Source organism: Camelus bactrianus, chromosome 9, assembly GCF_048773025.1.
Source record: "Camelus bactrianus isolate YW-2024 breed Bactrian camel chromosome 9, ASM4877302v1, whole genome shotgun sequence".
Classification (NCBI taxonomy): Eukaryota; Metazoa; Chordata; class Mammalia; order Artiodactyla; family Camelidae; genus Camelus; species Camelus bactrianus.
In genome coordinates, this window is record NC_133547.1 from 77,849,144 (window position 1) to 77,877,119 (window position 27,976).

At 36.2% G+C, this 27,976-nt stretch overlaps 1 protein-coding gene and 1 non-coding gene across 2 annotated transcripts; one reads left to right on the forward strand and one right to left on the reverse strand.

The window, feature by feature from the left end:
• Positions 1 to 26,535, forward strand: LOC105065132 (histone-lysine N-methyltransferase SETMAR-like). Its single transcript, XM_074370811.1, has 5 exons — positions 1 to 473; positions 6,504 to 6,598; positions 9,307 to 9,376; positions 13,784 to 13,880; positions 21,751 to 26,535. The coding sequence occupies exons 1-5, from the start codon at positions 408 to 410 to the stop codon at positions 22,074 to 22,076; spliced, it is 654 nt and encodes a 217-aa protein (XP_074226912.1). The 5' UTR covers positions 1 to 407; the 3' UTR covers positions 22,077 to 26,535.
• LOC123615401 (U6 spliceosomal RNA) lies at positions 18,896 to 19,003 on the reverse strand. The gene has a single exon (XR_006722967.1). It is a non-coding gene; the product is annotated as a U6 spliceosomal RNA (small nuclear RNA).
• Positions 26,536 to 27,976: the final 1,441 nt, after the last annotated feature.

A 27,976-nucleotide genomic window follows, 5' to 3' on the forward strand; every position in this document is an offset into this window, starting at 1 on the left:
GCATTCGTTGGTCGAGCCCGACGCCCGTTACCGCAGAGTCCCGCCCAAACCACGCCCCACGCCGTCCTCCCGGCCGAGAGGAGGCGTGGCCATTGACCCGCGGGACGACCCAGGCTGTCTCCGCTCGAGAGAATCGGGACGCGCTGGAGGACCGGAGCCGTGTAGGAGGGAGCGTGTTCCGCGGTCCCGCGGAGCCGGCGCACGCCGCGCCGCGCCCCGCCCCCTCGGCACGCAGGCTCCGCGTGAGATCGCGCACGCGCGCACGCACCCGCCAGAGCCTCGGTCTGGTCTGCGGGGACCCGGCGGGCGGAGGCCGGGCCGTTGAGGTACGAGGGGCGGAGTCCGAGCCGCAGTCACCGCCGCCGCTGCCTCTGCGTCTGCCGCCGCCGCCGCTGCCAGAGAGGAGTATGTCTGCAACTCGAGCCAAGAAAGTGAAGATGGCCACCAAATCATGCCCTGAGTGTGACCAACAGGTGGGCGCTGGGGGCCCAGCACCCGCACGGGGACTAGCGGGCGGGCGGCCGTTGCCGGCGGCCGTTGGCTTTGGTGAGGCCGCTTCTCCGGGGTCTCGGCGGCAGAACGGGTGGGCGGGCCCTTGGGCTCGGTGGGCTCGGTGGCCACGGTGGGGGTCCGGAGCCCTCCGGGCGGAGCCGAGGGGTTACTAGGGAAACGCGCGGGGCGGCCGCCCGGCGGCTGCCCACCTGGCGGCGGTCAGAGGGCGAGTGTCTCGTCCTGTGGCCTGGCCGCGCGGGAAGGGGGCGTGGGCTTGTGGTGGTGGACGGGGCGCCGTGTCCGGACCCTCCCTGCGTCTCCGGGCCGGCTCCGGGTGACGGCGGCAGGATTGTGAGGGCGGCGGCCCGAGTGGACGAGCATGGCCCCCTCACCCGCTCCTGCCCGGAGGAGAATGCCCGATGTGCCCGACTCTCGAGTCCAGGCTCCTGGCTCCGAAAGCCCCCTCCTGCCACGCACGGTTGTTTCGTTCCCGTTTGGATCCCCCAAAACTGTCCCCACAGCGACCTGGGCGGATGCTTAAATGTGACAGAACGGGCCGCAGTGAAATGATGTTTTCCTCTTAGACTTGAGTAGATTGATGATCTTTATGCTTTTTCAATAATTTTAATAACTCCAATAATCATTAACTTGGTCTTTATTTTTAGAACACTTTTAAATACTAAGTCCCCATTAAAGCCCTGTTTTTCTAGGCGCTCTCCTATTAAAGTGTTGCGTAGTTTTATAACTTTTTATAAGACAGATTTGCCATTCCTACTTTGTGTGGTTTCTTGAATTTTTAATATCTGCTTTCTAAACTAAACTCATTAGGTCATGCAGTGGCTTTATACCACTAGTGGTCTAGGGTTTAGATAGACATTCAAACTCACAAGGGTTCAGCTAGGACAGAAAACACTACATGTAATCAGAACAGCATCAGAATTGTGGCCAGTAAGGATCCTCACAGCATACCAGGGGCTTTCTCTGCCTCATCAATGACAGCTTAGATGTAAAGAAGCAAAACCACGCTAGTGATTGCAAGAGCTACTGTTTTAGAAATTTCATGTTTCTTAGCTCGTGGGCAAGGCCATAGCTTCCAAGGTTTTGCAGAGAGTGGCATGATTATACTGTACTTAGGGAAGTTCAAAGCTATGGCTTCTCACCAGGTACCTTCCAGTCCAGATGCCAACAAGAGGTCTTTTTTTTTTTTTTTAACCATAAGCAATATTGCCTAGTAACGCTGCTGACATGTCGTCTTTATCAGCCTAATGGGCATAGTGATAGGTTAACCAAAGGTATTTCTTTTATGAAGGAATTTTGTTAATCCTTTATTAACATGTCATAACCCAATGGAAATTTTTTTTTTATTGTTTCCTATGTGATCATTTGATTATTCTTAACTAGGAAAGGTAGAAGTTCATTTAAAAGTCCTTCAATTAAAACCATTTGTAAGACATCTTTTATGCCAAAATGCAGACCTTGATGTGTGTTTCTTTTCAAAATAATTACTTCTCTTTAATTTCCCTCCCTTGGCAAGAGAAATTTACTGCCTCCTCTACTTTCTTTCTGCATTGTGTTATTGTTTTCAGTGTACAGGTTTTATATGTATTTTGTAAAATTTATCTCTATGAATTTAATTTTTTGGTTGGTATTGTAAGTGGAATTATTTTAAACTTTTTATCTTATCAGTGTTCATTAATTATATACAGGGGTACATTAATACATTCACAGTGTGTTACAACCATCACCACTGTCTAGTTCCAGAACATTTTCATCATTCCAAAATGAGACCCTGTTTTCATTAAGCAGTCATTCCCTGATTCACCCTCCCCTAGTAATTACTAATTTGCTTTCTGTTTCTGTAGATTTGCCTATTCTTGATATTTCATATAAATGGAGTCATACAATGTGTCCTTTGATATCTAACTTCTTTCATTTAACTCATCCATGTTGTACCATATATCAGTACTTCGTTTCCTTTTACGGCTGAATAACATTCCATTGTGTGGATATACTGCATTTTGTTAATCCATTCATCAGTTGATGGACATTTTGGTGGTTTCCACCTTTTGGTTATTGTGAATAGTGATGCTGTGAATATTCACGTACAAGTGTTTGTTTTAACATCTGTTTTCATTTATTTTTAGGAGTGGAGCTGCATGGTCATATCATAATTCAGTGTTTAATTTATTGAGGAATTTATTGAGTGTCTTCCCCAGGAGTTGCTGCATTTACAGTTGGACCAACATTGTATGAAGTTTCTAATTTCCCCACATCCTCACCCACACGTGTTATTTTTTGTTTAAAAAAAATTAGTATGGTTATCCTAGTGCATGTGAAGTGGGATGTCATTGCAGTTTTGGTTTGCATTTCCCTAATAATCAAAGACATTGAACTCTTTTTGTGTGCTTGTTGGTCATTTTATGTATCTTCCTTAGAGAAATGCCTATTCAGGTTCGTTGCCCATTTTTTAATTGAGTTATTAATTGGGTTGTTTTTCTTTTTGTTGTTTGAGTCATGTAAGAGTTTTTGTATATTCTGCATATTAGACCCTTATCAGATACATGATTTGCAAATATTTGTGAAAACACATTTGGTGGGTTTTCTTTTTACTCTCTTGATAGTACCCTTTGATGCATGAGTTTTTTGAGGTAGTCCAGTATGTCTATTTTTTCTTTTGTTGCTTTTGTGCTTTTTGGTGTCAGAACTAAGAAACTGTCACCAAATCCAAGGTCATTGAAGACTTACCCCTTTTCTCATCTAAGAATTGTATAGTTGTAGTTGTTATATCTATGTCCTTGATTCATTTTGAGTTAGTTTTTGTTTATGGGGTGAGGTTAGGGTTCAGCTTCATTCTTTGGATGTAGATATCCTGCTGTTTCAGCTCTTTTTGTTGAAGAGATGATTCTTTCCTCATTGAAGGATATTGGTACCATTGTTGAAAATCAATCGACAATATTTGCTAGGTTTATTTCTGGACTGTCAATTCTCTTTCATTGATGTATATATCTATTCTTATGCCAGCATTACAGAGTTTTGTTTTGTTTTTCTTTTTTCACTGATATACAAGGTTTTTAAAAGACTTTAAAAAAAATTGAGGTATAATTAAACTAGTAGTTACCAGTGGGGAGAGGGAAGGGGGAGGGGCAACATAAGGGTAGGGGATTAAGAGGTACAAACTATTTGTATAAAATAAGCTGCAGGGATATATTGTACAATACAGGGAATATAGCCAATATTTTATAATAACTATAAATGGAGTATAACCTTTAAAATTGTGACTCATATTGTACACCTGTAACATATCATATTGTACATCAACTATACTTCAATAAAAAATTGAAGTATAATTGACATATAATGTTACATATACTAGTTATAACATTATATTAGTTTCAGGTGTATAGTATAATGATTTGGTAATTGTGAATAATGTGAAATGATCACACAATAAGACTTTATTTATTTATAGCAGTTTTAGGTTTGCAACAAAATTGAGAAGAGGGTATAAAGATTTCCCATATACCCTCTGCTCCACACATGCATAGCCTCTCCCATATCAACATCCCCCACTGGAGTGATAAATTTATTAAAATTGATGACCCTACGTTGACACATAATTGTCACTCAAAGTCCATAGTTTCCATTATGGGTCACTCCTGGTGTTGTATGTTCTATGAGTGTGGACAAATATATAATGACATATATCCACCATTACAGTATTAGAGACTATTTTCATTACCCTAAAAATCCTCTGTGCTTCACCTGTTCATCCCTCCCTCCCCACAAACCCCTGGCAACCACTGATTTATTTAGTATCTCCATAGTTTTGCCTTTTCCAGAATAATGTAGTTGGAATCATATAGTATATAACCTTTTTATATTGGCTTCTTTCATTTAGTATTATGCATTTAAGTTTCCTCCATGTCTTTTCAGGGCTTGATAGTTTACTTTTTTTTTTTAGCCCTGAAAATATTCCATTGTTGGGTGTTCTGCAGTTTACTTACCAATTTATGTACTGAGGATAGAGTACACAACAATTCCCAAGTGTTGGCAATTATGAATTAAGCTGTTATAAATGTTGCGTGTAGGTTTTTGTGTGGATATAAGTTTTTAGCCCTTTCAAAAGGTGAATATCAAGGAGCATCACTGCTAGATTGTAAAATGTTTAGTTGTGTAAGAAACTGCCAAACTGTCTTCCAGAGTGGCTGCAGCATTTTGCATTCCCACCAGCAATGAATGAATGTTCTGTTGGTCAACATCCTTGTCAGTGTTCCAGATTTTGGCCATTCTGATAAGTGTGTACTGGAATCTTGTTGTTTTAGTTAGCATTTCCCTGATGACATACTATGTGGAGCATCTTTTCATATGCTTACATGCTGTTGGTGTATCTCTTTGGTTAGATGTCTTTTAAGATCTTTGGCCCATTTTAAAAAATTGGATTCATTTTCTTATCGTTGAGTTTTAAGAGTTCTTTCTATATTTTAGATAGCAGTCCTTTATCAGATATGTCTTTTGCAAATCTTTTCTCCTAGTCTGTGGCTTGGTCTTTTCATTTTCTTCACAGTATCTTTTGAAGAGCAGAATATTTTAATTTTAATGAAGTCTAGCTTATTGGTTCTTTCTTTCATGATTGTGCCTTTAGTGTCATATCTAAAAAGTCATCACCAAACCCAAAGTCATCTAGATTTTCTCTTATGTTATCTTTTCAGAGTTTTATAGTTTTGTGTTTTACATTTAGGTCTGTGATCTATTTTGAGTTAATTTTTGTGAAGGATGTAAGGTGTGTGTCTAGATTCTGTTTTTTGTTTTTCTTGTTTTTTGGTTTTATTGTTGCATGTAAATGTCTAGTTGTTCTAGCACTATTTGTTGAAAAGACTGTCTTTGCTCCATTGTGTTGCGCTTGTTCCTTTGTCAAAGATCAGTTGGCTAATTTATGTGTATTTATGTCTGGACTCTCTGTTCTATTCCATCGATTCTTCTGTCTATTCTTTTACCAATACCACATTATCTTAATTACCGTAGCTTTATAGTAAGTCTCCAACTTTGTTCTTTTCCTTACAGGTTGGGTTGGCTGTTCTGGGTCTTTTGACTCTCCATATAATCTGTTTGTTGATATCCACAAAATAACTTGGTAGGCTTTTGATTGGGATTGCAGTTGAATCTTTAGGTCAACTGGGAAGAACTGACCTCTTGACAATATTAAGTCTCCTTATTCATGAACATAGACTATCCATATTTTTAGTTCTTTGATTTTGTTCATTATATTTGTGTAGTTTTCTTCATATGGATCTTGTACCTATTTTGTTAGATTTATATTTTGTATTCCTTTTTTTTTTTTTTTTGCCATGCTGATGCAAATAGTATTGTGCTTTTAATTTCAAATTCCACTTGTTCATTGCTGGTATATAGGAAAGCAGTTGGCTTTTTTCTTTTCTTTTTGTATTAACCTTGTGTCCTGCAACCTTGTTTAGTAGCTTATTTCAGGAGATTTTTGGTTGATTCATTAGGATTTCTACATAGGCAGTCGTGTCATCTACAAAAAAGTTTTATTTCTTCCCTCCTAATCAGTATACCCTTTATTTCCTTTTCTTGTCTTATTGCATTAGCCGGGACTTCCAGTATGATGTTGAAAAGGAGTGGTGAGAGGGGACATCCTTGCCTTGTGTTTGATCTTACTGGGAATGATTCTTGTTTCTCACCATTAAGTATAATGTTATCTAGGTTTTTGGTAGATATCTACTATAAAGTTGAGGAAGTTCCCCTCTATTCCTTATTTACAGAAAACTTTTATCATGAATGGTGTTGGAATTTTATCAAATGCTTTTTCTGCATCTACAGGCATACCTTGTTTTACTGCACTTCACTTTATTGTACTTTGCAGATACTGCATTTTTTACACAATGAAGGTTTGTGGCAACCATGTGTTAGGCAAGTCTATCAGACCCATTTTCTCAACAGTATTATTTATTTAAAGGGGTTGGTAATTAGTTTTTTTTTTTTTTTTAATGAAGGTACTGGGGATTGAACCCAAGACCTTGTGCATGCTAGGCATGCACTCTACCCCTGAGCTATACCCTCCCTCCAACAGTATTATTTTAAAATCAAGGTATGTACTTTTTTTTAAGACATAGTGCTTTTGCACACTTAATAAACTACAGTTTAATGTAAACATAACTTTTATACGCACTGGGAACCCAAAAAATTCATTTGACTCCCTTTATTGCAACATTTACTTTATTGCAGTAATCTGGAACTAAATCCTCAATATCTCAGAAGTATGCCCATATTGATATGATCATGTGATTTTTCTTTAGCCTGTTGATGTGGTAAATTATATCAGTTGATTTTTGAATGTTGAAACAGCTTTTCATACCTGAGATAAATCCCATTTGGTTGTGGTATATAATTTTTTTATACATTCTTGGATTCCATTTGCTAATATTTCTGTTTTTCTCTGTTGCTTGCTTGCTTTTTCACTGATTTCCTCTTTTTATTATTTCCTTCCTTCTACTTTGATTTTTATTTATTTTTATTTATTTTTCTTTTCTTTTTTTAGGGAGCTGGATATTTGGTTTATTTATTTATTTTTGGAGGAGGTACGGAGGATTGAACCCAGGACTTCATGCATGCTAAGCATGTGCTCTACCACTTGAGCTATACCCTCCCCCACTTCTACTTTGATTTTAATTGCTCTTATTTTTCCAGGTTCATGAAGAAAATTCATTTTAGACCTTTCTTTTCTAATGTAAGCATTTAAAGTTACAAACTTCACTCTGGACACTGACTAACCGCATCTGACAAATTTTGATATTTTTTCATTATCATTCAGCTTATAGTATTTTCTGATCTCCCTTTTGATTTCTTCTTTGACCTGTGGGTTTTTGTTTTTTTTCAGAAGAGTGTTTAAATTCCAGATTCTTGGGGTTTTCTCAATATTTTTTATTGATTTTAGTTTAATTCCATTGTGGTCAGATAACATCTCTTGAAGATTTCAGTCTTTTAAAATCTGTAAGAATTGTTTTATGGCCCCCTATATGGTCTGCCTTAATGACTGTTCCTTGGATACTTGAAAACAGTGTATATTCTTTCAGCTTTAGCTGTTGTGTTCTATAAATTTCTATTATGATAAGATGGTTTATATTGTCATTCAGATATCTTTACTAAATTTTTTTGTCTAGCTCTATACATTACTGAGAAAAGTGTGCTAGAAATATCCAGTTATGATTATGGATTGGACTGTTTGTCTTTTTAGTGTTCCCAGTATTTGTTTCATATATTTTGAAACTCTTCCATTAAGCACATAAACATTTATAATTTTGTATCTTCCTAATATATTTACCTTTCTGTTATTAAATATCTGTCCTTGTCTCCAATAAATGCTGCTTATCTTGAAGTTTGCATTGTCTGATTTTATTGTAGCTGATCTAACCTTCTTATACTTCCTGTTTGCATGGATGAGTAGGAAAAACTCACTTCTCTCTCTCTTTTACTTTTCTGTTACTACCACTCTCACAACACTTCCGACACCAGATATGTAGGGGGTTTTCCTACACCAAACAATTCTCTGTGATACCAGCTCAGTTCTTACACTATCTACCTGGAGTTGCAAGTATTAGGTCCCAAGGACACCCACAACTTCTGTCCAACTTGTCTGCAAATTGGAGATACCTGTGACCTCCTCCCTCATGGATTAGATTACTTGCTAGAACAGCTCACAAAACTCAAGGAAGTATTGACTATTGTAAGAAAGATTATGATAAAGGATACAGATGAAAGGCCAGATGAAGAGATACATAGGGCAAGGTCTGGAGGGTCCTGAGCACAGGAGCTTCTATCCCCATGGAGTTAGAATGTGTCACTCTTCCAGGACTTAGATGTGTTGACCAAATTGGAAGCTCTCTGAGCCCCTTACTTTTGGAATTTTTATGGAGGCTCCAGCACCTAGACATGATGGATCATTGACTCCATTTCCAGCCCCCTACCTTCTCTGGAGAATTGGCAGTTGGGCTGAAAATTCCAAATTTTTAATCATAGCTTGGTCTTTCTGGTGATTAGCCCCCATCCAGCAGCCCACCAAGAGTCACCTCATAAGAACAGAAGACACTGCTATCACCCAGGAAATTCCAAGGGATTTACGAACTCTGTGTCAGGAACTGGGATCAATGACCAATTAAAATAAAAGATGCTCCTAATGCTCTTATCACTTAGAAAGTTACAAGGGTTTTAGTTGCTCCTTGCCAGGAAATTGGGGGCTGGGAGGGGGCAGAAACCAATATATTTTTCCCATTATCTCACAATGGTGTATCTTTCTTTTTTTTTCTCTTTTAACTTGTTAGTGTCTTTGTGTTTAAAAGTGTGATTCTTGTAAACAGTTTTGTGTTGGTTTTGCTTTGTTATCCATCTGACAATATCTAACTTTTGATTGGAGAATTAATTCATTTATATGTAATATAACTATTAATATGTTTAATTTTTTTGCTGTTTATTTTCCATCTTACCAGCTTTTTATTATGTTTCTCTTTTTCTTCCCTCTTTTGTCTTAATCACATGTTTTTTGTACTTTGTTTTAATTTATCTATTGGCTTTTCAGCTTTATTTCTTTGCTTTTGTGTGTGTGTGTGTGTGTGTGTGTGTGTGTGTGTGATTGCTCTAGGAATTACATTATGCAACTCTTAACTTATCACAATCTCTTTAGAGGCAATTTTGGATTAGTTCAGGAAAAAATACAGGAATTTTGCAACCATCCAGTTCCTTTAACTTCTCCCAACCTTTGTGCTATAATTAGAGTGATCAGCTTATCTTCTGTTTGCCTAGGAACTTCCTGGTTTTAGCACTGGAAGTCCTATCTTTCGGCAACTCCCTCAGTCCTGGGCAAATTGGAAAGGTTGGTGACCTTTGCTATTGTTATCATCTTTGTTACATCTATTAATGTTAAAAACTCAACAATACAACGTTATACTTTTTGCTTTAAGTGAGAGGTGGGCAAAATCTGGCTCCCATACCAAATCTGGCTCCTGGTCTGTTTTTGAAGGACTCACAAACTAAGAATGCTTTTTGCATTTTTAAGGAGTTACTAAGAAAACGGAAAAAAAAAAAAAAGAGAGACACAGTTATGTGACCCACAAACCAAAAATATTTATTAATCTGGCCCTTTACAAAAGAAGGCATAAACAATCATATGTGTCTTCAAAAGAAAGTAATAGAAAAAAAATACACACACATATACTTATTTTAAATTTGAATAATTTGTAAAGACTGGAGAGCCTTTTTTTAAAAAAAGAGACTTGAATACATTGGGGAGCAATCTTGTGGTCTGACCAAATCTGTATTGTTTTACACAAATATATTTTATAGACAGTGTTGGAAATGTGATCAGAGAAAGATTAAACAAGAGAAATATAGTTTATGTTGTTCCAGTGCCACCAAGCACTGCCAGTATATAGTATAAAAACAATTTGGTGAGGTTTTCCAAAGTAAAAGATTCTTTCTTTTTTAAAAAACTTTTAAAAATTGAAGTATAGTTGTTTTACAGTGTTGTGTTAGCAAAGGATTGTCTCCATTGTTAGTTTAAAATTAAATTTCTTATGTTCTGACAATTGACTTGAGTACTTGTAAATCACTTTGGAAGAAATAATTTCAATATTTAAAACATTTTCATTTATTCTGGTTAATTGAGTAAAAGCTTAGGTTTACATTGTATACATAATACCTTCCAGTTTGTTTAGGTCATAAACTGTATGCTGGCTTAGAGATGAAAAGAAAATCTGAGGACAACTACAAGTTTTCATCATAATAGCTCAATTTTATTTGGAAAGAGCTCATTAATTATGTTAAATATATTCTTTTGAATATAACACATATATAATTTGAAAATGTTTCAGTTTTTAATGTAAATACTTAAGGGACTTCATCAGGATTTAATCAAAGTTTTGTTGATTCTTAAATGTGCTTTTTTTTTTAGTAAAAATAACTGAAGAAAAATTATAGTTGAGGCTTTCTAATTTTTTAAAGGTGAAGTTTGTTTTAAACTTTATGAAGAAATAGTTCTTTAAGATATAAGCCGAAAAAATGGGAAACCAGAAAGCCTTGTTTTGTTTCTTGCTTTTTTGTTTACTACATAACATATTAGAATATTAAATATTGCATATTAGAATACTACAATGATTCTACAATACCTTATATCATATAAAATTCTTATATGTATTTTATTTGTACTGTATAGAACCTTTAAAGTTTGAAGGAATTTTTCTATTTGAATATATTATTCCTTTTAAAAAAATCTAGAAACATAATTATAGAAATACTATGCACAGTTCAGTGGTATTAAGTACATTTATAATGTTGTGCAACCATTACCACCATCCATCTCCAGAACTCTTCATTTTGCAAAATAACTTCCCTTCTGCTCTCTACCCAGCTCCTGGCAACTACTCATTGCTTTTTGTCTCTATGAAGTTGACTGTTACTTCCTTTAAGTAGAATCATACTAATTTGTCTTTTGTAACTGACCTATATCATATATCACTTAGCTTAATATCCCCAAGGTTCATGTTGTAACATGTTTTGACAAAGTTTGAGAAGGACTGGTGTTAGTTTTCTTTAAATGTTTGGTAGAAATCACCAAGAAGTCATCTGGTCCAGAGCTTTTCTTTGTTGGGAAGGTTTTGATTACTGACTTAGTCTCTTGACTAGTTGTAGTTATATTTTCTGTTTCTTCATGATTCAGTCTTGTAGGTTTTGTGCTTCTAGGGTTTTGTCCATTTCATCACGTTATCCAGTTTGTTGGTGTGAAGTTGTTCATAGTACTCTCTTTAATCCTTTTTACTTCTGTAGAATTGGTAGTAATAACCCACTTTCAAATCAAATTATTTGGTTTAATAATTTGTCTTCTCTCTTTTAGTCAGTCTAGCTAAAGTTTTGTCAATTTTGTTCATCTTTTCAAAGAAATCAACTTTGGTTTCATTGATTTTCACTACTTTTTATTCTCAATTTTGTATTTCTCAAATCTTTATTTTTCTTCCTTTTGGTAGCTTTGGGTTTAGTTTACTCTTCTTTTTCTAGTTCCTTAAGTTAGAAAGTTAGGTTGTTGATTTGGGATCTTTCTTCTTTTTTTAATGTAAGTGTTTACAGCTATAACTTTCTCTGTAAACATTGCTTTCACTATGTCCCATGAATTTACTAGGTTTTATTTTTGTTTTCATTCATCACTAAGTATTTTCTAATTTTCCTTGTGATTTCTTTTTTGATTCATTGGTTATTTAAGAATATATTGTTTGACTTCAACAAATTTGTAAATTTTCAAGTTTTTCTTCTGTTCTTGATTTCTAACTTCATCCTGTTATGGTTGGAGAAGATACTTTGAATGATTTCTATCTTTAAAAAGTGAACTTTAATTCTTTCCTTGTGCCATATACAAATAATATTCTAAGATGGATCATAGACCTAAATGAAAAATTTTAAACTATGGAACTTCCAGAAAATAGTAAAAAACAAAACAAAACTTTGTGAACTTAAGTTAGGCAAATGTTTATTAATTACACACCAAAGGCACGATCCATAGAAGAAAAAAGTGATAAATTGGACTTGTTCAAGTTAAAACTTCTACTCTTTGAAAGCCATTGATAGAGGACTTGTATCCAGAATATATTAAGGACTCTCAAAGCTCAATAATAAGAAAACGAACATTCCAGTTAAAACAAGGGTAAAAATTTGAATAGACACTTCACCAAGGAAGACCTACAGATGGCAGTAAACATGAAAAAATGTTCAACATCATTAGGCATTAGGGATATGCATATTACTGCAATAAGATCCCGCTACCCTACTAAAATGGTTAAGTAAAATTAAAGACTGAACCTACCAAGTGTTGCTGAGAATGTGGAGGAACTGTAACTCTCTTAAAACTGCTGGTAGGAATGTAAAACAGTACAACCACTTTGGAAAATAGTTTGTCAGTTTTTTTTAGAAAGTTAAACACCTACTGTATGATCCATCCATTATCTATTCATACAAGAGGAAAGAAAGTGTATGTCTATACAAAGGCTTGTACTTGCTGTATTCATAGCAGCTTTATTTGTAAAAGCTAAAAAATGGAATTAGTTCAAATGTACATCAGCAGGTTGATGGATAGCTGTGGTATATCCGTACATGGAATAGTATTTAGCAGTAGAAGAAATGAACTTATTACATGCAACAACGTGGACAGATCTCAAAATAATTATGCTGAGTAAAAGAAACTAAACAAAAAAAAAGCATGTGCTTATGATTCCATTTATATAAAACCTTAGAAAATTCAAGCTTATCTATAGTGACAGCTGATCAGTAGTTGCTTGTGGATATTGAGATGGGGTTAAGAGGGAGGGGCAGGAGGTGAGATTACAAAGGGGCATGAAGAAACTTTGGGGGATGATAGCTGTATTTACTATCTTGATTGTGGTGGTGGTTTCATGGGCATATACAGGTGTCAAAACTTTTGTCAAATTGTACATTTTAAATATATGTAGTTTATGTTTATTATACCTTAGTGAAGTTGTTAAATGATGTGATGGTTTTTTCACTTAAAAAATATGTAAAGATCATAGACTACTTCAGGTAGTAAAGAACTTTTGTTAGAAAAGTAACAAATCTGCAAGGCTTATAGGATTTGTTCGATATCTTTCCTCAAGCGGAGACTAGGAGAACCTGTGTCTCAACACCTTTTTTTGTAGTCTTCCATATTCCTTTTCTCCAAACTGGCTATTGTGAATGATCCTTTTTCTGTAATTGGTATTGACCCTCTTCATGCTTGAATTCTTAAAGACTCATTTTCAGTTCTGTTTTATTATCAGTAATCAGTTTGTGTCTAAGTTTTGTTTCTTCCTCCCTTTGAAATGTCTGTCAAATGCATCTTTTTTTTTTTTTTTAATTACATTCTCTGCCAGCATTGCAGAACAGACCAACAGCCTCTCATTCTGGAATTAATGCAGTAATTTCCTAACTAGTCCCTTTCTTCTAATCTAATCCATGTTGTAACTATTCTGAGACTGACATTTTAGGAAATAAATTTTATGCTTCACATTCTTCTCCTGGCCATTCATATATTAAACATTTACTATATGCATGGAACTGTAAAGGACTAGGAGAATGGAAGGACATGATTCTTATCTCAGTTTTTATGGGGAGGTGTTTAAATATAAATGTTATTTTTACCTTCAAGTTAATTATTGTTTAGTTGAAGAGATCACATAAACACTTGAGAAGTTTAATTAATAGTAAAGTAGTAATACATTTTTTCCTTTTTTTCCTCCTTCAGGTTCCTGTTGCATGTAAATCTTGTCCCTGTGGTTATGTATTTATTAATAGGAAATCTCTAAAAATGAAACAGTCAGAGAAATCATCACCTTTCACAGGTAATTGTGAGAGTTTACCACAAAAATTAATTTTTGTGAGTTAAAATATTTTTGCTGGTAAAGTTATCATATTAAAGTATATTGAAATACATCTTTGGCTTTTATTAGATACAATAAGTCGATTTATGATGATTTGTTCTTTATCCAATTTAAATGTTGACTCCTTCACAATACTGATAAATTTTGTAACAAATTTTAATGAGAATTTTAATTTGAAAAATGTTAACTGGATGAAAGAGAACTTTAGTTTTATTATTAATATTTTTTAAAGTACCAGTTATTTTGTTCAATTTATTGATTTAGACTAAAAAATTGCTGATTTTAATTTTGAGGTTATAGCTTTCTCTTTAAAGTTGACAAATCTTGATTTAGTCAATAAGTATAATCAGAGAATGTAGTTTTTTGTTATTCTTATTTTTTTTTCTGTGATAAAATCAGATTTCTAACAGTGAACCCAAAATAGGAATAGATTTATTACATTTATTGAGTACCTAACATGTGCCAGGTGCTGTGTATCTTGGGCATATAGCAGTAAATCTACTACCAAGACAGGTTTGGTGCTGTCACAGTGGAGGAAAAATATATATAGGAATATACATATGGAATGTATAGGAAAAATATCAGCTAATACTAAGTGCTAGGTAGGAAATTAAAATAGGGTACTGTCCTGGAGGTTGACTGGAAGGCTACTTTTGCTTGAATGGTCAGGAAATATGTCTCTGAAGAGGTAATATTTTAGCTAGGATCTGAATACATGAAGGGGCTACACATGAAAGGCAGGGACAGCAAATTCTAGGCAGAGGGAAAAGCAAGGCTGGATTTATTCCAGGAATGCAAACTTGGTACTGTGGGGGAGGGGAAATTTCCTCTCCTTCCCCTATTAGTTCTTCTGCCTGTCAAATGATGTAAGGCAGATTGACAGGGGAAGATCAAGTTTATTATGTGTGCATGGGGAATCCATATATTATAAAGAATTCCAAAGAAGGCAAGAAAAGGTGAGATAGATCTATATATTCTGGACTAAGGAGAAGGAGGTAGAGAAGACTGAAGCTTCAAGGGGAACTAGGGTAATTCACAGGAAGATAAAAAGTGTTAATTTTTGGTAAAGAAATGTTTGCTGGGCCATCCAAAGACCGTGGGACACAGAGGACTTTGATCAAATGGGCTTTGCGAGGTTTCTTACTGTCTACCATACCTAATACTTTACTATAGTTATTTATGGTAATAGCTTCTTCCTAGGACAAGCCTCCTATCTTAAATTCTTTTAGGCAGTAAGAGGGAAGCTTCTTGCTGAGTCTTGTGGGCCTTGATAGTTTTCAGCTCAAAATAATCCACATGCCAGAGTGGCACATCTTGGGGTGGCCTGCCTGTAGCCCCATCAGTACAACATAAGGAATTCTATTAATATCATATGTCATATTAATAAATATAAGGATAAAGTCTCATAAGGTTGTCTCTGTAGATGCTGAGAAAGCCTTTAGCAAAATTCAGTACCCATTCATGAAAAAGACACTCAAGAAAATAGGAATTGAATATTTTTTATCTTGATAAAGTATATATCTTAGTGTTAAAACTAGTATCATATTTAAATGAGGAAGCACTACAGGCATATCCATTAAGATGAGGAACAAGGCAGCAACCCCACTGTCTCCCCTACTGTTCAGCAGTGTATCAGAGGTAAATTAGCCAAGGCAGTTAGATAAGAGATATCAATAAGAGGCATAAGAATGAGTAATGAAGAAGTGAAACAGTAACTATTTGCAGATCATAGTATACCTGAACCCCAGAAAATCAGTAATAAAACTAACTCAGACAGTGAAAAGATTCAGTGAAGGAGCAGGATTTAAAATTAACGTACAAAAATCAGCTTTCATATACAGACATACCTTGTTTAATTTCACCTCACCTTATAGAGCTTCACAGATAACTGCATTTTTTACAAGTTGAAGGTTTATGGCAAAACCGTATCAAACAAGTCTTATGGTACCATTTTTCCAGTAGCATTTGCTTACTTCGTGTTTCTGTGTCACATTTTGGTAATTCTCGAAAAACTAGAAGTGTAGCTTGAGGATGTGACAGAACTGCAGCAATCTCATGATAAAACTTAACATATGAGGAGTTTCTTTTGTGGATGAGCAAAGAAAGTGGTTTCTTGAGATCTACTCCTGGTAAAGATGCTGTGATGACTGTTGAAATGACAACAAAGGATTTAGAACATTACATAAATTTAGTTGATAAAGCAGAGGCAGGGTTTGAAAGGATTGAATCCAATTTTGAAAGAAGTTCTATGGGTAGAATCCCATCAAACAGCATTGCATGCTACAGAGAAATCAATGATGAAATGAAGAGTCAGTTGATGTAGCAGACTTCACTTTTGTCTTATTTTAAGAAATTGCCATAGCCACCCCAACCTTCAGCAACCACTACCCTGATCATTCAGCAGCCATCAACATCAATAGAATGAACTCGCAGATGATAGTTAGCATTTTTTAGCAATTAAGTATTGTTTATTTAAAGTATGTATATTTTTTATACATAATGCTATTGCACACAATAAAATACAGTACAGTATAAACATAGCTTTATAAATATGCACTGGGAAACCAAAAAATTCATGACTTGCCTTTTTGTAATACTCACTTTATCGCCATAGTCTAGAACCAAACTTGCAATATTTCTGAGGTATGCCTGTATATACAAACAGTAAACAGAACACAATGTTAGAGAAAAGCCCATTTATAATAGCAAAATAGAAGATTAAATACTTAGAAATAAATTAAGAAGTTGCAAAGCCTCTACAAAGAAAATTTAAAACACTCCTGAAAGACACTAAAGCAGATTTAAGAAAATGGTAAAACATGAACATGTCAATCCTCCCTAAGTTAATTTATAAAATCAATGCAACCCTAGTAAAAATTCTAAGTTATTTTATTGAGTTAGATTTAAACTTTTAAAGTTCATATGGAAAAACAAACACGCAAAAATAGCCAAGAAAATTGCCAGTTGACTGTCCACAGGGTCTCAGGGAAATTAAATGGGGAAGGAAGTCTTTTCAACAAACAGTGTCAGTATACCATGCTGGATATCTACATATGAATGAAGTTGGGTTTCTATCTCACAGCATACAGGAAAATGCAAAATAGATCATAAGCTTAAATATAAGAGCTAATAAAACTATAAAACTCTTCAAGTAAAACAAAGGACTGAATCTTTGTGACCTTAGTTTAGGTTAGGCTGTTTCTTATATATGATGCCAAAAGCATAAGTGACAAAACAAAAAATAAATTGGACTATATAAAAATCAGAAATTTTTTTTGGTGCAAATATTATCAAGAAAGTAAAAAGACAGCTCACAGAATGGGAAAAACTATTTGCAAATCACATATCTGATGAAGGACTTGTATCCAGAATGTATAAAGAACTCTTACACCTCAATAATAAAAAGAGAAATAACCCAGTTTTTAAAATGGGCATAGGATATGAGTAGAATTTGTCTAAAGAACATATACAAATGGTCAGTAAATACATGAAAAGATGTTTAACAGTATTAGCCATTAGAGAAATGCAAATCAAAATCATGAGATACTATTTCACATACTAAGATGGCAATAATAAAAAAGACAAGTCTTGGTGACTTTTTTCTTTTGTGTATTGGTGAGGAAGTGGAAAACTGAAACCTTCATACACTGCTGCTAGGATGTTAAATGGTAAGCCACTTTGAAAACAATCTGCTAGTTCCTCAAATGGTTAAACACAGAGTTACAGTGTGACCCAGCAGTTCTACTCTTAGGTATATACCCAAGAGAATTGAAAACATGTCTACCACAAAAACTTGTACATGAATGTTACTAGCAGCATTATTCATAATAGCTAAAATGTGGAAATAGTCCTGATGTCTGTCAACTGATGATAAACAAATGTATATCCATATAGTGAAATATTATTTGATAGTAAAAAAAAAAAAAGGAAGTAATGATATGTGCTACAACATGAATGACTTTTGAAAATGCACTATGTGAAAGAAGCCAGTCACAAAAGATCACATACTGTATGATTCCAATTAAAGGAAACATCCACATAGGCAAATTTATAGACAGAAAATAGATCAGTAGTTTATAGCTAGGAAAGGGATAGGGGAGAATGGGGAATAGCTGTTAGTGCATACAGAGTTTCTCTTGTGGGAGGGGGAACAAAAAACATTCTAAAATTAGATTTACAACCCTGTGAATATACTAAAACCATTGAATTGTACACTGAATTTATTATTATTATTTTTTGTCCCATTTGTTTTCTTAAGCCTTCCCAATAATTCCATGCAATCTGGCCAACCATCTTCAGGATTAAATAGTCCTCTTTCAGGTAATTCTCACATCTTACAGTAAACAAAGGGCCTCTAAGATTAGTGCTGAGTGTACTCAGGTTTATTCTTTTTTTTTCCCTTCCAGTTTTTTTTTCCCTTCCAGTTTTACTGAGATATAATTTACATACAGCACTGTATAAATTTGTGTACAGCATAATGATTTGACTTATATGAGGAAATTATTACCATAATAAGATCCATTATCTCATATAGATACAAAATAATTTTCTTTGTAATGAGAACTTAGGATTTATTCTCTTAACAACTTTCATATATAATATACAGCAGCGTTAATTGTATATACCTTGTACATTACATCCCTAGTACTTATTTATCTTTTAACTGGAAGTGTGTACTTTTTTTTTTTTCAGTTCCCAAAAATTATATTTTTAATTGAAGTACAGTCAGTTATAATGTGTCAGTTTCTGGTGTACAGCACAATGTCCCAGTCATGCATATACATACATATATTCGTTTTCATACTCTTTCTCATTAAAGGTGATTACAAGATGTTGAACATAGTTCCCTATGCTATACAGTGGCTAACATTTGTAAATCTCAAACTCCTAAAATTTATCCCTTCCCACCCGCTTCCCCCAGTAACCATAAGATTGTTTACTATGTCTGCAGTCTGTTTCTGTTTTGTAGACGAGTAAAATATGTGGAACGCTTCACGAAATTTGCGTGTAGTCCTTGTGCAGGGGCTATACTAATCTTCTCTGTATTGTTCCAGTTTTACTATATGTGCTGCCGAAGTGAGCACTGGAAATGTGTACCTTTTATGTACTTCATCCAGTTTGCCCTCCCCTACACCTGCCTCTGGTAACCACAGATACCAGTGTTTTAGATAGTAAGAACTGGGTTTCTCATAAATAAGGAAAGGAGGAGGCTAAAATGAACTCTGAGTTGCACTGGAATCTGAGATATCACTTATGTATGAGTTAGAATGCATACATATATTTACTCTGTCCACTGAGAGGAGCTGTAAGTGATGACACCCCAGCGGTAATGAACAAACCTAGCATCCAATTTTTTTTTTCTAAGTATAATTCTCCAATAAAAGGAACCAGGGCTCTGTGGAGAACTGGTCGATCCCAGGACTGAGATGGGGTAAGGATGCCTGGAATATCTTGAGGTGTGCGATGACAAAATGCTTTTTAAAAAAAAAAAAAGAAAAAAGGGAATATTGTTGAACATGGGAGCCAGCCTGAAGGAGTCCTTAATGACCAAAGCTGGAACAATTTGAGCTAAAGAAATAAATGACACCATTGGATTATAATCTGTAGAATAGTAAAGTAAATACCTGTGAGTCCACACTGATATATAAATGAAAAATGGGGGGAAAGGGGATAGTTCTTCCTTATAGTAGAATTTCAGTTAATAACTGTAGAAGGATTGCAGGAAATAGAAAATCAGCATTAGCTAAACAGTAATTATTGTATACAAGATCCACTGGTGGATAGTAAAATTAGTGAGTGAAAATTTGAGGAGAAATTAAAATTTTCCCACAAAGGGAAAGACAGTAACTTTAAAGGGATGAAACCTGTCAAAATTTACCTTAAACAGTGATCAAGGTGAATATCACAGTAATAAAACATATTGACATCATGAAATTCATGATATTATGCACTGAAAAGGATACATCATTTCTTTGTATTCTTGCCAAAAATGCATAGACTTAGTCCAATCAACAGAAAACATCAGCCAAACCCAAATAATATACACTTGACAAAATGACCTATCAGTACTTTTCAAAAGAGTCAAGGTCATGAAAGGTAAGGGAAGACTGAGGCCCTGGCAGAGGCTGGAAGAGACTAAGGACACATGACAACTAAATATAATGTGGGATTTTTTTTTTCTTTTCAAATGGCTTTTTCTTGCCTAATGCAATCTATTTCTGTGTATTCTCTTTGAACATTTAAGACATGATTTAAAATGTCTTATTTTAACTTAAAATAGTCATATCATTTTATTATTTGTATGTAGTTATGAGATATGAATTCTATTCATGTGTCCCTTCACCACTGTGGCTTTCAGGTCCACCCTCTACCCCCTACTTATGCACTTGAGACATTTCTCTCTTTTGCTTTCGGATTTAACTCTTAAAACAAATTGTGTTTTTGTTTGTATCTTAACCTAGCATGTTTGTTTGAAGTGGAAGAGGTGGCTTCTTACATCAGTTAAATCTATTATATTAATGGGAAAACTCTCCCCTAATTCTATTTCATTTAGGAACAACGAGGGTAATTGCTTTCAGTATATTAGGGACTGAAATAAAGCTACTCACTTTCCTAATATTTATCTTATAGTTTCTATATATATATATTTTTTTTTTGTAACAATATATTATGTATGGGTGAAGTCAGATTTTTTTTCCGCTTTTGTAATAGAAGATTGTTGACTTATTTGAAATAGCTTAATTTAGAGTTTAAGTGAGGGCAACCACTAACCAACCCACTTTCCACTTCACCATCTTAGAATCATAGATGGGGAAAAGGGCAGATAAGTTGCTGTGGAGCAATGTGTACTTACAAGGGGCTGGAATGAAAGCTGCTGAAAAAGAAACCATCCTCCTTCACCTCAAGATTCACCCCATTGTCCATATTTGAATTCTGCTAAATCACTCTCCCTTTAAAAAAACAAACAAACAACAACAAAAAAAAACCTTTGGAGGGTTTAGGGAACATGTATATTATGGTTGTAGTTTTAAAAAATACACTAGGCAGTGGACTTAAGCGCCATTTAGAATACATGACTGTCACAGGGGGAAAATGCGAAATTAGACAATAGTTCTTTCACATCCCTAAAATACATTCTTTTTTATGCATCTATACAAAATTAAGTATGAAGCCACGAGGAGTGAAATAAAGAGGTAAAAGAAGATAAATTTGATAGTAAATAGGGATTTAGAAAACATAAAGAGGTTGTGAAGTAGCAGTCATTCAGATCAGACGAGACGGGGAAGAGGAAGACCTAAAAATACTTTGGTCCGAAAACATACATTGGGGGTGATGGACAGTCAGTCCATTATGGGAAAATCAACCCATTATGGGAGAATTTTTTTCAAAGCATTAAATTGATCTGAGATATTTGGTAGTACTGAGAAATTATTTAGTAGGCATTGAGTTCCTGGATTTAAAAGTACTGCTCATATTTTAGTTCAAAAGCATTTCTTCCATATTAGATGCTTGTAAAATTACTGGAAGTTGTGTTCGTATTGGAAAGCCAGAAGACTTGAAAGTATTGTCCACCTGATGAAAACTGATGGTATAAGAGTACAGTGATAAAATTATGTATCCTTCAAATGAAATTGCTGATATTTGACCAGTTGAAACTTGACCATGATTGATACCAGGTCTAATTTTAGTTGTGTTTAGTATTTGCAATGATATTATGCTATTCAGTTTTCTCTGATTATTGAGTTTTTATTGTTTATTTTTTCCACAGAAGTGAACAATACCATATCTTTGAAAGATTTATGAATACTTTTTTTATATGAATTTAAACTAGGACATAGTGCAGCCATGGCGAGTAGAAACATCAATTCTGTCTTTGGAGAAGGCTCTGTTAGTGAAAGGACTATCCGATGGTGGTTTGAAAAATTTCGTTCTGGGGATCTGAGCCTGAAAAATGAGCCTCGAGGGAGACCCAGATCGGTTTTAAATGAAGATCAGTTGAGAGCCATGGTAGAAGCTAACCCCAAAACAGCAATTCGAGGCCTTGCAGCAGACTTAGGAGTTTCTGCTACAACAATCTCTCGACACTTGGCTGCAATAGGAAAGGTGAAAAAATTGGACAAGTGGGTAGGTACGACACCTGTTGATGGACAATCATAAACTCAGATGGTTAGAGATATGCTCATCTCTTACGATTTGAAAGAGCAGAGACCTATTTTGGAGAGGATCATAAACTTTGATAAAAAATGAAATTGAAAGTCATCTGGACAATGATTGGATATTGATGAAGTTCCTGAATATGTGTTAAAACTGTTACTAAAACCAAAAATAGGTTGTATGGTGGTCTGCAAAAAGAGTGTTTCATTACTGCTTTCTAACCTAGGTGAAACTAATAGTAGGTTCTTACTGTCAAAAAGTTGAAATTGTATCAAAAATTGATTTAAAAGCACTCTGTTTTGGTTAGCAGACTTTTCCATGACAGCATTTGACCACAGAAGTCACATACCACCATATGGAAGTTAACTGAATTGGGCTAAGAAATTTTGCCACTTCCATCATACTCACCTGACTTTTTTTCAAGGGATTACCACCCTTCCTGTCATTTGGAACTCTTCCTAAGAAACAGAACTTGCTGCAATTGAAAACCAGTAATTGAAAGATTTGAATAAATTTTAGCAATGCTGAATTTTATAAATATGGTATATATCACTTAATATCTGGGGCAGTTTATCATTTTGGGAAAGCAGTTAATGCTAACAGTGCCTACTTTGGTTGAATAAAGCTTTTCTTTTTCTCAAAAATAAAACATTTTCATTTGGCCTACAAAAAGGCAGTTTCATGCGGTTCAACTTGATACCTTCCCCGACCCTGGCAGAACATGAAGACTCAAAGGTACCTACGGTACTGGAAAACTACATGGTGCTCCTCAGTTTTGGGCTTCGTCATTGGAGGAATGTGGAGCAACCTGGAGTGTATGTGTGTGTGAAAGATGCTTTGGAGTCAGGTATGCAAAGATCTGAGTAAAGTGGGTTCCAGAGAGATGAGCTGCCTCATCAGAGGCTCTCAGAAAATATTTTTTGACTAAAGAAATGAAAGCATGTTTCTAACACTAAAAGCCATGCACACGTGGCTCAGTAATGCTTTCGGATGATAATACTTATTCTGTCACACAGAGCCAGTCCTTTTTGTTAATATGTTTTGCATTCTGATTCTGTATTTAAAAAAAATGTAGATAGCCTGTGAGAGGTCATAATTAATGGCCTCTTTATGATTTTGTAGCTGGATTGCAGTTACTCTTTGTGGCATCTAGGAATTGAGTTGGGAAAAAGATCCTGGGATGGTCCTCTTCCTGCCTCTTTCCTTCCTGACAACCTGCTATGTCTAATCCATGAAGGAGAGGAGAGTTAAGGAATCTTGAAAGATAAGGTGTGAGAGAAGGACATTCTGGAATGGATCCTACCAGGAGGGGGAGAGAGACAGAAAGAGAGGGATGGAGGGAAATGGAGGGGAGAGAAGGAATGGAAATTCCCTAAAGTAGAACTGACTATGAACTCAAGGATTAAGGGCCCTTTACTGCAAAAAACAAACAAAAAACCCCCACACATTGTCCCTTCCTTTGGGTAGATGGAGCCGTGCACTATGACACAAGGCTTGGTGAGCAGAGCATGGGATACTTTCAGTCCTAATTTACTCCCTTGGCTGGATGCCCAGGTCTGGGGTCACCTGTTCTCTTTACTACTCTGTCTTTGGGTTTGTCAGGGTATCTACTGTGTTTCTGTGGACTCTTGCTTACTCTCTGGAGAGTGAAGCTTCTGATTTAGTGCAGACTGAGAGGGTAACAGGGCTAAGACCAGAAATGTGAGGAGGACTTAATTTCAAAGGCAGCACAAGGGTGAGGCTAAATGGTAACAGGGTGGGAAAGTTGTGTTTTATAGTTACTTAGTCTGGGTGGTAGTTGTGCTATGGCCCATGCATCCTTCCCTCCATTCTCAGACCTCTTATCAGGCTCACAGAGCTGGATGCTGAATTTTGGCCTAAAACAATCAGTGGATATCCTTGTCCAGCCCAAATGAGTGGTTCTGGGATGAACAGGAAATCCAAACAGAAGCAGTGAAGCATGATGTAACAGGAAAAGGAGCAGACATAGGATGGTGAATTATCTTAGCAGTCTTCCCTACTACCTCCAATAAAGGGTATAGACTCGAGAGACAGAAATGGGCCCGGTGGTTCTTGTGAGCCCATGGATCCAGTTGTGCCTGAGACTGGTACTGCTATTAGTGTTTTTTAGTTATATGAGTCAGTAACCCTTTTTGCTTAAGCCATTTTAAGTTGGATTTTTCCATTCTGGCAAAAGAAAGATTCCTGACTGGTTAATGCTCCCTGAGTCTTTCTTTATTTAACTGTAACCTTTGCAGGGTTTGGGGAGGAAGAGGGACAGTTAATTTAAAGTAGATATCCAATAAATAGTACTTAATACTGTGAGAGTAAAAAGCAAAGGAGGTAAAGCAAGGTGTGGAACACCCCTGGAGGCCCCTCTGTGTCCAAGGCAGTCCAGTGGGCTGAGTTCAGTGCTTCCAGTAAAGACCGGTACCTGTCTTGGACTGTCCAGAGGTTCCCAGCTATAAAGGAGGGCTAGCCCCCTTGAGTCACTTGGAGCCTGTGGTTTTTCTGCAGTGGGTGTTCCCTGACCCAGTGTGTTATTGACCTCACAGGAAGTAAAGAAAAGCTCTTTTTCAGGACAAAGATAAGGCTTTTCATCTTCTTTGTCTTTATCTTTGGCGATTATTTGTATCTTTTATTGAAATCATAGACTATTCCTTTTTGGAAATATGGAGTGTAATGTTGTGAACAGAATCAACACAAAATGACTACGACTGCATTTTCATCATTGTGATCATCTCTCCATTGCCTTGGAAAAGCAGGAACTACAGATTTAAACTTATAACTCTTTAATTTAGGAGGTACATTGTTTTCAAAAGAAGTGAGAAATTTTATACACACTAAGAATCCCAATGCTCTTGCTCTCCTTTTCCAGAAAAGAAATAAGAGCTTTAAAAGGCACCTTGGTAGAAACTGTGATTTGTTTGAGTGTCAAAGTTGTGGAGACAGAGGCTGCTAGATCTCACCCCACCCCACCCTACCCCTGAGCTTGAGTTATAATTACAAAAGGGAATAAAAATGGCTTTGAGTGGCCATTTTGGTTTCTCCAGTACATAATACCTGTTATTAAAGAAGTTCCTGCCTGGTCTAATTGCTTATTATGAGACTAGAACATCTAAAGCCAATTTAACAGCACACATGAAGGATCTTGAGCAATGTTAGAAATAGTATCGAAAGCTAGTGGAAAGTGGTCTCTTCCAGCACCCATCCTCAGTATGGTGGATTCTCTCTTCCTCTTTCTGTTGGTGCTTCCTCTTTCTGTTGGTGCTTCAGCCACAATAGCCTTTCGCTTCCTTCTACCTCAGCTCATTTGCCCATGCTGTTGTTTCTGGCTGAGTAGTTGATATTCCTCCTTACCTCATTAACTCTACCCATCATGCATATTTCCTCTCGGAATTCTTCCCTGGTTGGCCCACCCCCACCTCACCCAGGTCAGATCCCCTAGTCAGGGGCCTTAGAGCTCCAGGATGGTACTTCATAATTGTGAGCATAGTAGTTATATATTTATTTGTGTAATGGTGTGTGTTTGTATGAGATTCACAACAGCAGGAACTTTGTTTTGCTCACAAGATGGTATCCCCATCAAGAGCACAAGATCCAGCACATATTAAATGAATAAGTGTCAGGGACAGTTTCATCTATTTTGTAGAAAACCCTTGTTTTGGTATTAGCTTAAGTAAGGAATATGCTTGACAGCAAATAATTGAAAACCTAATGAACAGTAGTTTAAAAAGTAGGTTTAGTTTCCTATAATTTATGAAAATACTCAAACATACAAAATATTTGAATTTTACAGTGGACATCTGTGTACCAGCTGCCTAGATTGTACTGTTGACATTTTACTGTACTATACTTTATCACTTATCTACCCATGTAGCCATTTTTTAAAAATGTATTTCAACATAAGTTTCAGGCTTCAGCACATTTCATCCTAAATACTTCAGCATACATATTACCTAGAGTTCAGATTAGTTTAAGATTCTTGTTGAGGTAAAATTTAAATCAATAAAGTGTGCAAATCTTAGAAGTGTACTTTTCAATACATTTTGACATGTAAATACTCATGTATCACAAACCCCTATTAAGATGCACACTATTACTATCAGCCCAGAAAGTTCCTTCATAACCCTTTTCATTTTATCCCTGCCCTTAGCCCCCAAGAGACAAACACTGCTCTGATTTTTTTTTTTTTTACCATGGAACAGTTTTGCATGTTCTAGAACTGTATATAAATGGAATTACAGTATGTGCTCTTTTGTGTAAGCCTTCCTTTACAAAACATACTGTTTTTGAAATTCATCCATTTTGTTGTGTCACTTTGTTCCTTTTAAAAGCTGATTCATATTCCATTAAATGAATATACCACAGTTTGTTTATCTCTTTTCGTATTTGATAGATGTTTGTGTGTGTTTTTTTCCCAGTTGGGTCTATTATGAATAAAGCTGTTATGAATACTCTTTTCACTTTTCCTGGATAAATACTTAAGATTGGAAATACGGGTCATAGGCTATGTGTTTAGTTATTCCTAGACCTTTCCCCAAAGTGATTACACCATTACTTTCCTCTTTCACATTATAGGGAATCTAGAGAGGCATGTCAAAACTGGGATGAGTGACCCACACACTTTCTAGTTTTCTTTTCATCCTTCTCAGTGGATTGGTGGTAATTCCACGTATGGCATCTACGGTAGGCAGTCTTTAAGATGGCTCCCAATGATCTCTGTCTTGTGGTTTTCTTACCCTTCTGTAATTTCTCCTCTCATTGAGTGTGGGCTGGACTTAGTGACTTGCTTCTAATAGAATACAGCAGAAGTGACGGGATGCCACTTCTGAGTTATAAAAACAATATGGCTTCTGTTATGCATATTCTCTCATTCTTTCTTGGATCACTCATTCTAGGGAAGGCCAGCTGCTATGTTTTAAGGCAGGTCTGTGAAGAGCCCATGCGATGAGGGACTAAGGCCTACCAAAAATCAAGCGAGTGAGCTTAGAAGTGGATTTCCCCCTAGTTGAGTATTCAGATGAGATTGCAGAACCACACGTGCATTACTGACTCACAGAAACTGAGATAATGTTTGAGGTGATTTGTTACATCACAATAGATAACTACAACACCTCATTGTCTCATGGTAAGATGACTGCTGTACCTTTAGGACCTCATGTTCATGCTCCAGACCACAAGAAAATTGTGAAAAGCAAAGGACAAATACATTTTTTCTTGACATGAGTCACTTCATTTTTATCAGGAACTCAGACCCTTTCCAAAAATCCACAAAGCAGACTTTGGTTTATGTATTATTGGTCAGAAATAACACCACACGGCCCACTCCTAGTCAGAAGGTGGCTAGAAAGGGGGAATTTGGATGAAGTTTGCATCAGCCAACTATCAGTGTCTGCCATGGTAACCATTTCAAAACCCCACAGAGTTAAAGACCTCTTTCTTAACACCTGCACCAGCCAAGTGGCCTTTTGGGGAGACTTCCAGAAAAAGGACCTAGTCAAATGAAACTTTCAGAAACCTCAGGGCCAGGATTGCAGGGCCTGGGTTCCCTATTCATCCCCTACACCATTCTCCTCCAGAGAAAACTGAGGTTTTATCTTCCTCTGCTACTTCTATTCCTCCATTTCATTGCATTAGAAACTTCAGAGTCTTCCTGGACATGTCCATGACCACCCCTCTTCCCTAGAAATATAACTCCTCAAGTTTTGCTATACTATGGCCTTTGTACTTTTAAAATCCCGCTCCTCTCCTTCTTTATTGTCCATCTTCTCCCTGCGCCCCAGGTTTGTTACCGGAGGCATTTTCCTGGCCCAATCATCCTCAACTCCAAACCTAATCCTGTTACTCCCCAAATTAAAACCCTTACTGCCCCACTGCGCTCAGTATGAAACCCAAACAAC

Excerpts from the sequence above, each read along its gene's own strand:
- LOC105065132 (XM_074370811.1), top strand. The coding sequence starts at position 408 with ATGTCTGCAACTCGAGCCAAGAAAGTGAAGATGGCCACCAAATCATGC. Across the intron at positions 474-6,503 it reads GCCCTGAGTGTGACCAACAG|GTACTGGGGATTGAACCCAA; the intron begins GTGGGCGCTGGG and ends TTTTTAATGAAG. Across the intron at positions 6,599-9,306 it reads AGTATTATTTTAAAATCAAG|GAACTTCCTGGTTTTAGCAC; the intron begins GTATGTACTTTT and ends CTGTTTGCCTAG.